This window comes from Fragaria vesca, linkage group LG6, assembly GCF_000184155.1.
Source record: "Fragaria vesca subsp. vesca linkage group LG6, FraVesHawaii_1.0, whole genome shotgun sequence".
Classification (NCBI taxonomy): domain Eukaryota; kingdom Viridiplantae; phylum Streptophyta; class Magnoliopsida; order Rosales; family Rosaceae; genus Fragaria; species Fragaria vesca.
The window spans coordinates 20,003,401-20,015,368 of NC_020496.1; the positions used below are offsets into that span (position 1 = coordinate 20,003,401).

Below are 11,968 nucleotides of genomic sequence, written 5' to 3' on the forward strand. Positions count from 1 at the left end.
AGATACAAAATCAATTATATTAGGGAATCATTATCCAATTTCATATAGTTTCCTTACTTGCCCGTTCTCCAAGATTGATGACTACCTTCATTATTGTTTACAATTGCAGTAATCTTCTTTCTCGTTTCCATTTTTTAGTAATCTTCTTAAGTAAGGCAATGATGGTGATTAGGGATTATAAACCAAACAATGTTAACTTTTTGACCGTTTCAAAAGGGATTCGTAGCATGCATAAATGAGTCTGCATCATCCAAGACTTGTCAAAGGCCCAGACAAACAACACAAATCCAGTAGCTTGAATGCAACAATTAAGAAAAAGTAAGAAACCATGACCATGCTGGGTAGGATGGAATCACTTTCAAATACTCAAACACCTCAATCAATTTAGATGTGTGACAGGATTTGATTTAGATTACTCCATTGCCATCGTTCATTGTCCATAGCAACTACACAGCCAGCTTTTGTTTGACAATTGGCATTCATATAATAGGGAGTTTCATAGTCCAGAATTACATGTAATGGTAAATGTTTGTCACCACTAGAGTTACGAGTCCACTAAATTAATGATGGATGTTTGGGCTTCAAGATGATTGGAGCTGTATTGGGGCCAGCCTGATTTTGTTGATCTCAAACATAGGCCCAGAACCATCTGCGTTTCACAAGAGTATCTCCTTTCTATGCAATCATGTTCTGCCTTCTTGTAATGTTTCAATCCAAAGAACACCTCTTTTTTAAAATTCAGACTTAGCAATTTGACAGTAAGCTTCATGGTCTTGAATCTTTGAGTCCTCATTAGCATGCAGCGGCATATATGCTACTTCTTGGCCTTAACTTTTGCTTGGCAATGAGTATCGTATATACTATATACCAAGCAGATGTTCGATTCATTGATGAACTTATTTGTGGGGTTTAGCATGAACTAATCTGAGCTCAATCTCCTGGTTTAAGTGGAAGATATATACAAGAAGATTTGAACATATGGAGGAAGATGCCTCGACACTTTAGCATAAAGTTGTTGGCGTGAATGCTTCATCATTAGCCCCACACCTTCTTTTAGTACATAAGGCCTTTCGATATCAATCAGTGACTTCTGTCCAAGTATTAGGACGAGCCATGTGCATGGTCTTCCCTAGCCCATCATTTCGAATTTGGTATCTGAAGATAAGAACAAGTCTCATCTTCCTGCACATACCTGAGCTCAAGTTAGCATCTCCCAAACCTCTAAAATGCACTAATTTATGCCGGAAGCAAGCTGTTTTTCTGGTTCTTTTCGCTTCCAAGTGAATTTTAACGAAGGATACATGTAAAACTTTGTCCGTGAATCCTTTCCAATGAGTACTCTACTCGAAAAAGTTTGTACTGTTAGAGAATGAACCAACATTGTATATCAAACTAATACACTACGACAGAAACCATTATGCATAACAAGATAAGTAGATTACATTGTGGCATGTTATGTTGCAAGACTATTGATGTTGTGGCGCAAATATAACATTAATTCTGCTATACATATTAGATTCCTACAACTGGAATTCTACAACAGTAAGTTGTTACGCTAATATGCATCATACAAGTAGTATATTTTACAACTTGAAAAGTTGCAACATATAGACTACAGAAAACTAGTTGAACTATCAGCAGCAGATGGAACACCTGATCAGACCATTTTCGTTACACTCTGCGCATCTAACGTGCAGTTCATCATTCACATTATCACCGTCTGCAAACACCTTTCGACTTCCATGGCAATTGAAGCACACAACAAAACGCATGTTGGCGCAGCTGCTACATGGCGACTCAGACAAGTCTAGTGGGATTCCTTCTAAGAGCTTCTTCAGCTTTCCTTGCTCATGAAGCACTACTACTTCAGCAGCTCCTCCAATGTACCTCCCCTTGATGAAAAGCCTCGGTGGGATCACTTTAGTATCAAACATCTTCCACAACTCTTCCCTGAATTCTATGTGCATCGAAACGTCCCTCTCTTGCACCGTTACCTTGAAACTTTCGAGCAGAAACCGGATTGCCTTGCAGTCCTCGAATGTTTTTCTGATACCTGTCAAGCTTGTCGAGTAAAGAATGACACAATCGCCTCCCCCGGGTGGACATTTCTCTTCGAAATCTAACAAAGATGGAAGGTCTTGCTCCTCGTCTGTTTCTTCCTCAAAATCTAAAAACGGTGGCGTAACATTCCCATTGTCGTCAACATTGAACCCCAATTCTCTATCTTCAGCCTTGAGTGCTTCCTTAACTACAAGCTCCGAGGAGAAACTTTGAGTCTTCCGAATGGAAATCTTTTCTGTGGGGCTTAGCTGAAACACCAGGCCATGTCTCAAAGAACTAATTGTTGGGATGGACTTCAATGTCTTGAGAAGTTTTCCCCTCATTCCTCTCATGTCTCACTTTGTTTAGATAATGCAATGTGGCATGTGATCACCTTGACATAAAAGAGTTGGAGAAAGGAAGAGGCGTATTGTGTTCGAGTGAAAATGACTACTGAAGAGATTGGAGGTCCATAGTTTGATGACATTTTCCTTTTGGTTTCCAGCGGTTCAAAAGCAAACACTGGAGAAAGAAATCGATTGTTGGGGATGCTTTTTAGAGTTTTAGGTGGGGGACTGAACTGTCTACGACATTTTACCAAATGCTAATCATGGTTTTAAGAGTGAAATGTCTGAACTCCCCCTTCATGATTAGTGCAGGAGAGTACTAACCCTAGGTAGCAGATTGTAATTTGGTAATGGTAAGTGTTACAGGACAAGAGCTAATTCCGGGGAGACAAAGGTGGTGCCATATTGACCATAATCGAGCCTAGAGTGAGCAAAAGCAGCTTTCCATTTCCTCTTTTATCAGTTGGAAGGAACCCTCGAGATAACAACTAAGGACTAAAGTGATTGAAACATTTGGTACCTGCAACGATCATGCACCTGATCTGATTACCCTACAAAAATTGTGTGATTCTAGCAGTAAGCAGTTGGCATATCCCAAAGAAGATGGTGCAAAGCAACTACTAACCTGATTTTATGTTCAAGTGTTTGGCATTATACACACTCTTGGGCATCGTTTTCGTTGCGAATTGGTTGTGTGAGGACAAGTTCATTCGATAATTTCGTCGCAATTCGGCATTGAACCACCCCTCACAGTCACACACCATGTCGAGATGGAATCCTTAGTAGCACAAGGGATTGTGACTTTGTGGCTTATGGTGGATGGGGGGGCTTTTTTTTGTGATGGTGGTAACCTGTAGAAAGCATTATCATGAAGCACACCCACTTGTGAATGATGGGCCACCGTGAATGGCGGCTTCTTTATATGCAGTTTAAGGGTAAGCTAGCTATAATATCACACGGCAATCTTAAAATAGACCTGAGCCTAAGTTTCTAACTGATACAGGATTAGTGTCAGCTATCACTTTCCTGTTCTAGGTAAGTACTCGATTAGGTTGTAATAAGCACATTCTAACTGCCGGTGGTTGTCAACATTACATTTTGTAAATTTTAATTCCCGGGTTGAATCATCATACATGATACATCATTCTCCATCTGTTAATTTACAAAGTAACAAAGCTGTGTGGAGTATCTAAGATGCAAGCCGAGGTCGGAAAATGACATGAACAGTGCTTCACTGGGTATAATATAGCAATCACAGAGAAGTAGGAGTGATCATCTGAAAACACTGAAACGACCAGACGCATAGCATATTCAAGTTTTCTGTTCCATTCAGTTTTAATAGTCTCAACAAGTGGATGGATTGATTATAATATACACATCACAAAATACAGCAAAGTTGAAGTATAAACATAGAACGGACAGCGACAAGGATCATTCTTACAGGCTATGAAGTATGATAGAAGTACCAAATAACCAACATTTGAAGCACTTAACTATCAGCCACAGAAGCTGCAAACCCAATGTCAAAATCGAAGGCTATGCATGTCAGTTCCTGCTTGTTTGCATCATACATCTTCATTTTAAGAGAGTAAGAACCCTGCATGTGAACTTTGTCAGAACTGGAAGACACAGTAGAAGAACATGTAAACAGTATGAAAATGATGAATGTGTGCTGAGAGATTCCACAAGTAGGGAAACAAAATCAAACATAAAGCAGCAACCATTTGATTTGTCTAGCAGAAAGTTCCAAAAGTTTCACCACATGCTTTTTCTACTGGTCTTATGCAATTGATATCGTAATGCATCCAGGTCATTTTGCATCATAGAAATAGCTTCATGACAGCATTCTATTAACAGTAGTTAGAAATGCCATCCTTTACGACCAAATTGGATCAGAATGTACTAGTGGTTCTACCTTGTAATTCCACTTTCCTTACAAAAAAGACATCATTCTATTAACACTTCTACAATGAGTCAAGATAAAGAAAGCAAGATCCGGTTCTCAAGCCATATGTAACCAAAACAACAGACCAAAGACATGTAATGACCGAATAGCAGGACATATTTTAAAGAAGTTGGATTCAATGACGCACTTGGACAAAACAAAGAACATGATATACAGGATCACATATTCAGCCACAGACAATTTATATGCAAAAGCTGAAAAGTGGCACAAGTCTGTAAATATGGCCACCTTTGGTCCAGATCAGTCATAAATAAGAGTCATTTGACATTTGTTGAAAGAGTAAAAGTTAGATAAAGATCCACGGTTAAAGTACCAAGGAACTCATGAACCATAATGTAACTATCAGTACCAGGGTCGGCATGATTACTAACTATTAAATGCTACTTTGCAGAACACTACATGTTTCACGTACATTTCAAAAACAGTTGTGCTATACAACTTTGTCGGGGAGATACCAATAATATTTCTACCTCAGTCCATTCTAAAACAAATCAAAGTGCCAATATTGGGCATCCCCATAACCCATATCCAAATCATTTGTAACCTTGCTATAAAGTTGCTTTTATTGACTATGTGATCCCCCAAACAAAGAGAAAGATATTGTGATGTTATAAGAAAAAGAAGAAAGGGGGAGGGACAATTCTTTTCATCACATCAATCGATGAGCCACAACCTTGTTTGGCTCTATTCCCTCTTTCTAAATAAAAGAAGAAAGAAGATGAAGATTGGGAAAATAACAATATTCTTCAACACCTACTTGATATAATGACAGTGAAAGCTGCATTTATGGTTTTCACAAGGGTGTGGCTTGCCTACTGAACCTTAACATCCAAATCCATAATGGGTTCAGTATCAATCTCAAAATGCAGGATTAATGTCTTCTAACTTATTCTCGTAGACACCTAGTTCAAGCAACGCAATGCAATGTGCTACATAGGAAAATGTGTGTCACAATTGTAAGCACCATTGTTGTTATTTCATAACAAAATGCAACATTATGGCTATAGTTTACAGGTTCCTTCAATCATGGAACCCAATTAAGGCTTATAAATCATCAATAAATCTTCAAAAAGACAATTGGCTTTAACACAATCAAGATGACACTAAAACCTAAATGAATAACAAAAATTTCTCTTTGGATATGAGGATATTAGGATATAGATACAGTAAAACTAGTTAAAGAATTGCTTCTTTAGAAACTAAAGAACAGGAGACACACGTTTAGACTATAGAAGATAGGCAAAGAGTTGTCTAACAATCAGTGTTCAAAGTTATTAAACTGTTGTTAGAAATACTTAAGTACGTTAAAATTTCACGAAAAATCCATTCTCTATGAAGTTTTTGGATCAAAAGACCATAGATATGGGCCGACCTTTGTAAGTCAAAGGTAGATTAGAATGAAAGATAGATTTTAAATTCATCGTTCAATCTCTTCTGGAATTTGAAGAGCCTAAATTAGTAAAATTACCATCATTGTTTCCAACGTCTTTATGCCACAAGTCTATTTAATTACCATAATCTCAATCATCTACAGTCAAAATCCGCATCATCCTTTTCCCACTTAAATTCTACCACAGTCTAATATATTGATTAGTTGTTTAGACGCTTAAATTTCTTCATTCCCTTTCTAAGATGACAATCTAATAGTTATCATAAAACTACCATGTTCATGAACTGCAGGCAGGATCACCTGGAGTCCTGCACTTTCTATTGGTCTAGAATTCTAGACGGTGACACCGACTATTAAGCTCAAATGTTCATGCTGTGGCATGTCAGTAGTTAAACATATGCATAGACTTAAATGATACATGATGATAGAGGACGTACAGGTGGAGTATATCCAGGTAATTCTTGTGAGTGGGCAACCACGAAATCACCAACTGAAACAGGGCAAGATGTTTCCGAGCAAAGGTCATGGTTCTCACTGTGGATGTGCCACCCAAAGTATGACACGTCAATCACCAATTTCCCTCCGGTGATTGATTCACCTGTCGGCCCATATACAAAAGACCAGTCAACACTACAATCGACATATCATCCAAGTTACGTCCTATCTATTCAGACTACTTATTAATCGAATCAATAAAAACAACCAAAGTTCAAATGGAACCTGTAGTCGCAGCAATGTTGAAGCTGGCAGGCTTGCCCCGGGCGATAGGGTAAGGATTGATGTCAAGCCCGGTTACCTTGACAGCATAGTCAGCATTCTTATCTGAACATACCGCAGAAATTCGCTTTAGTTTCGCAAACCGAAAAGCAATACAAACAATAGACGAAAGAAACTGCAGTCCACAAAACAATTCTAACAAACCAGAAAAACTCATAATTCATACGCTATTGGTAAAACATAGCACTTCAAAATTGTAAACATTCATCCAAGTTCTTCATAATCTGTTAGAGCCTAAATCGAATTAAACAGCTACCAATAAAAATTAATTACTTAAAATAGTGGAAAATTCGTGATTACAATTCTGAAACCAAACAATCACAGAAAAATCATACTGAATTAAAAAACAAATATGAAAAAGAAGAAGAAGGAATAGAGAGTCGAACCGCAGTAGCTAACGTCCTTGCTAACGGCGTGAGTCAACGGTAGAAGAACGCAGAAGGAGACGAGGAGGGCGGTGATGAGTTTCAACTGAGCCATAGCTGCTCCGATTGCTGTGTTCGATTCAGAGAGTAATGAAAAAGCTGTGAAAATCTAGGGTTCTCTGTTTTGTGAAAGATGAAAGGAAGGTATATAAGTCTAAAAAGAAGAAGGAAGGAAGACTGGTTGGAATTAATATAGTGGTTGGAGACAGAGAGAACGTTAGGTGGAAGCAAGAGGAAGACTTTCTCTGATCATAGATTTCTTCGCTGTCACCGACTCGTGAGACCAGAATGAAAACAGGCCAACAATAAATCCCAGCCCAAAACATCATTGCTTAGGAGTGAGGCCCATACCAAGCTTGATGGCCCAAAGTCCCAAACAGTAAGTTTACTTTGATTCGCGTAAAGTTTTAGATTTAAAGACCACTAAGTTAAGAACTAATTGAAAACTTTCTAATCAATCGTTTATTACATCCACTTTTTAATTACATTTTTTCATTTCAATCGTTCAGTTTTTAGGTCTATATAAGTAGATCAGTTTTATAAATTTTCAACCAAATTGGTGATCGTTAAGAGATCGAACTAAATCAAATCAATAGACGATTTAAATCTGTCAAACAAGAGCCGTTCAAATTTATAATTGGTAAATCACATTTATGAATGCCTTAACAATTTTCAATTTGGATGAAAATTTATAGAGATGATCTACTCATATATATCTACAAACTAGTTAAGTCCTGAGTTTGTCACTTTCCTCTATTCATAAAGAACTTCATGCTCATCTGTGGTTGGAGCTCAATGCTCTTATACCAAATTATGAATCTTTCTTGGATAGTAATTTGAGACTTTAATTAACTGTATTTTAACCTTAACTGAAAAGTCTGGTGGACAAAAAACCACAATACATTATTGACTTCCAAATTCTCAAACCAACTGTACGTACTTTCCTCACAAGCTTCTGGTAACCAATTCACTTGGTCTAACATGCAACAAGGTCTAACAGCATCTTTGAAAGACTGGATAAAGCAGTCAGTACTCCTACTATTTTCACTTACTATCTTGACATGCTATTTCACAAGCTTTAGCTTAATATTTTAGCTCCTATTATTTTGGGTCATATCCAAAACCAATTGACAATGGGTGGAGTAGCTCAAACCCTTACAAACCCACAGACAATGTCTCATATTCCTGATGTGGGATTGATATCTCAACACACCACCACATGTGTGGCGAATTTTCAAGCTTAACACGTGGACAACATTTGGGTGACGTGGAGTTTATGTGGCCGTTATGTACGCTTTCACATGTGGACGTGGGTAACCCGCTCTGATAATATGATAAAGTAGTCTGGGGTTCACATCCAAAACCAATTGACAATGGGTGGAGTAGCCCAAACCCTTATAAACCCACATGCAAGGTCTCATATTCCTGATGTGGGATTAATATCTAAACAGTTACAAGACCCCTCCTTTGGTCATTTCCTATAGTTGTTTAAAGAGCTACTTCTAACCATTTTCTCTTTAAATTTGTGGTATGACCCTTTAAATTTGTTTTTATCTTTTAAGCATTCCTTTCGGTTGCTTGTTAATAATTGGAAAAAGATACCTTTGGTGATATTGTTACAATAAAATCCAGTCTCCTACTGCATCTAGGAAACCTTCTGCAACAAGTTCAATCACATGCTTCTGACTTTCTTCTCTCTGAAGAAGCCTCCTTAAGGGCAAGACTACATGATCCTTTCCATTTTGGAAGAACTTTATTAGGGTTTCACCCCTAACTTTCTGGATTTGAGAAGGAAAAAACTGAAGAATAAAAGGAAATGCAAGGAAAAGATAAAGCTGTATTAATTTTCCTCCCCGATTACACAGAAGCAGCGTCCATATAAGGACGAGACATGCGCACATGGCTACCACGTGTCCACACGACACTGGTTTTTGACAGCTTATAGCAGCTGTTCATAAACAAACCAAAACGCTGCGTTTAAAGATAATTACTCTCCTAATAACAATCAGAGAACAACACTTAGTTCCCTAACAAACCACCCCCCTTAAACAAAACTTGACCTCAAGTTTTTCTCTAGAATCAATCATCAGACTGATCAAAACCTAGAAACCGTTGCTGCATCATCTCAGAATCTTCCCAAGTTGCATCCTCTGGTGAAGAATTTTTCCACTGTACCAACCACTGAGTTCCAGCTGCATCTTTCTTTTTGTAAATTCTCCTTGCCAAAACCACCAAAGGCTCCCAAGATGGATTCTGTGGATCCATTATTGGAGGAAGTTGAGGAGAAGCACGCACATCAGATCTTAGTTGCTTTTTAAGCAAAGACACATGAAACACATTGTGAATTTTTGCTGTGCTTGGTAACTTGAGCTTATAAGCAACCTTACCTATTCGCTCAGTCACTTGAAGGACCAAAATACTTAGGTGAGAGCTTATGCCATCCTTTTTTGTTCACTGACTGCTGCTTGTAATGCTGCAATTTCAGGTATACCCAATCCTCCACACTGAATTCCCTTTCAACATGCTTCTTATCATAAAAATTCTTCATCCTTGATTGAGCTAGATTCAAGTTCCTTTTGAGAGTCACCAGCAAAGCATCTCTATCCTGCAATTCTTGATCAACATTTGCTACAGCAGTTGAGCCTGGCAAATAAGGATTGATAGCTGGTGGTTGATATCCATACAAGGCCTGAAAAGGACTCATCTGTATACCAAAATTCTGAGTTATACCAAAATTCTGCCCAAGGTAAATACTTAGCCCAACTGCCTGGATGTTCTCCAATAGTGCACCTAAGATACTGCTCCAAGGTCCTATTCAAGTTCTCTGTTTGACCATCTGTTTGAGGATGATAGGCAGATGACTTTGTCAGCTTAGTTCCCTGTAACTCAAAGAATTTCTCCCAAAACGAACTAAGAAAAATGGGGTCCCTGTCAGAAATTATAGACTCTGGCATTCCATGCAATCTGAAAATCTCTTGCACAAACAATTGAGCAACAGATGCTGCTGTATAAGGGTGTGACATAGGTAATAAAAATGAGCAACCTTTTGCAGTCTATCAACTACAACCCAAATCACAGTCTTACCATTTGAAGCAGGTAAACCATCAATGAAATCCATTGAAATACATGACCACACTTTTTCAGGGATAGGATTTGGCTGTAACAATCCAGGTGGGTTTTGAGCTTCATAGTGGTTCAACTAACAGGTGTGACAGTTAGCAATAAACAATTTGATATCCTTAAGCATTCCTGGCCAAGCAAAATTCCTTTTCACTCTCTGATAAGTCCTGGTTCTTCCAGCATGTCCTCCCATAACACCATCATGTAACTCACTGATTATCTTACTCCTCCAATTATCAATTGTTGGCACAAATACCTTTCCCTTATAAAGAAGTTGAGAATTTACCACTGAATAGTGCTTCTTTCCAATAACTCCTTGGCTTAATTCCTGTAGAATGGCAGATGCTTCTTGGTCCAATTGACAAGCTTTTTGCATTTCTTCCACAAAAGAGTGAACTGGTGTTGAAACTCCAGTCAGTGCAGCTAGTTCCATTTGCCTAGATAAAGCATCTGGTGCAGCATTATTTTTTCCAGCTTTATAGTGTATTGAGTAGTCATACCCCATCAGCTTTATGAGCCACTTCTGTTGAGATGGAGTGGTTATCCTTTGGTTCAAGAAATATTCAATGGTCCTGTGGTCAGTGTAATTAAATTTGAAAGTGATTCCCCAGCAGATATGGTGTCACATCCCGGGACTCGCTCTGCCGTAACACGATATTGTCCGCTTTGGGCCCATCGGCCCTCACGGTTTTGTTTCCGGCAGCTCAGGAGCAGCTTCCCAGTAGGTCACCCATCCTGGGATTGCTCTAGCATCAACATGCTTAACCTCGGAGTACCCATCCCCTCCGAAGCCGCTGAGCCACCAAAAGGCCTCATGTTAGATTGGAGGTGGGCATGTACATATACAGCACATAACCCCTCTCCGTTTGGCCGATGTGGGATATTACAATCCACCCCCCTTGGGAGTCCGACGTCCTCGTCGGCACACTCGCACCACACGGCAGAGTGGCTCTGATACCATTTGTCACATCCCGGGACTCGCTCCGCCGTAACACGATATTGTCCGCTTTGGGCCCATCGGCCCTCACGGTTTTGTTTCCGGTAGCTTAGGAGCAGCTTCCCAGTAGGTCACCCATCCTGGGATTGCTCTAGCATCAACATGCTTAACCTCGGAGTACCCATCCCCTCCGAAGCCGCTGAGCCACCAAAAGGCCTCATGTTAGATTGGAGGTGGGCATGTACATATACAGCACATAACCCCTCTCCGTTTGGCCGATGTGGGATATTACATATGGTCTCCAATGTTGCACTGCATAAACCACAACCATCATCTCCTTATCATACACTGAAAGCACAGTATGCCTAGGTGCCAAAGCTTTGCTCAGAAAAGCAACAGGACGCCCTTCTTGAGAGAGTACTGCTCCAATACCCTTATCAGATGCATCACATTCCACAACAAAATCAGGGATGGCTAAGACAGGAGTCGTCATGAGAGCTTCCTTCAATTGTTCAAATGCAGCCTCAGACGTGTTTGACCATGTAAAGCTGTCCTTCTTGAGCATATATGTCAATGGTTTGGCTATTGTTCCAAAGTTTCTAACATACTTTCTATAATAACCAGCTAGACCAAGAAATCCTCTCAACCCTTTCAGAGTTTTTGGTTTTTCCCATTTCTTGATGCAACTGATTTTGCTTGGATCCACAGCTACTCCCTTGGAACTGATTACATGTCCCAGATACTCCACCTGCTCCACTCCAAAGCTACATTTACTTTCTTTAACCTTCAAGCAATGCTGCAATAACTCCTCGAAAACCAATTGCAAATGAACCAAGTGATCTTCCATAGAAATGCTGTAGATAAGGACATCATCAAAAATACCAACACACACTTCCTCAGATACTTCCTCAAAATATCATTCATTACAGATTGAAAAGTAGATGGAGCATTTGTCAGACCAAATGG

General features: G+C 39.3%; 2 protein-coding genes across 2 annotated transcripts; both read right to left on the minus strand.

Moving 5' to 3' along the window:
• Window positions 1–1,634: 1,634 nt before the first annotated feature.
• On the minus strand, window positions 1,635–2,660 carry LOC101299024 (uncharacterized protein At5g39865-like). The gene has a single exon (XM_004305528.1). The coding sequence runs from the start codon at window positions 2,391–2,393 to the stop codon at window positions 1,635–1,637; it is 759 nt and encodes a 252-aa protein (XP_004305576.1). The 5' UTR covers window positions 2,394–2,660.
• A 1,040-nt stretch (window positions 2,661–3,700) lies between these two features.
• LOC101309465 (phosphatidylglycerol/phosphatidylinositol transfer protein-like) lies at window positions 3,701–7,152 on the minus strand. The gene is made up of 4 exons (XM_004303374.1): window positions 6,907–7,152; window positions 6,464–6,565; window positions 6,181–6,341; window positions 3,701–3,984 (listed from the first exon to the last, which is right to left on the minus strand). Exons 1-4 carry the CDS (start codon window positions 6,998–7,000, stop codon window positions 3,877–3,879), a joined length of 465 nt encoding a protein of 154 aa, XP_004303422.1. The 5' UTR covers window positions 7,001–7,152; the 3' UTR covers window positions 3,701–3,876.
• Window positions 7,153–11,968: the final 4,816 nt, after the last annotated feature.

Excerpts from the sequence above, each read along its gene's own strand:
- LOC101299024 (XM_004305528.1), bottom strand. The coding sequence starts at position 2,393 with ATGAGAGGAATGAGGGGAAAACTTCTCAAGACATTGAAGTCCATCCCA.
- LOC101309465 (XM_004303374.1), bottom strand. The coding sequence starts at position 7,000 with ATGGCTCAGTTGAAACTCATCACCGCCCTCCTCGTCTCCTTCTGCGTT. Across the intron at positions 6,342-6,463 it reads CAACATTGCTGCGACTACAG|GTGAATCAATCACCGGAGGG; the intron begins GTTCCATTTGAA and ends ATGGGCCGACAG. Across the intron at positions 3,985-6,180 it reads TACCTGGATATACTCCACCT|GGTTCTTACTCTCTTAAAAT; the intron begins GTACGTCCTCTA and ends GTTCACATGCAG.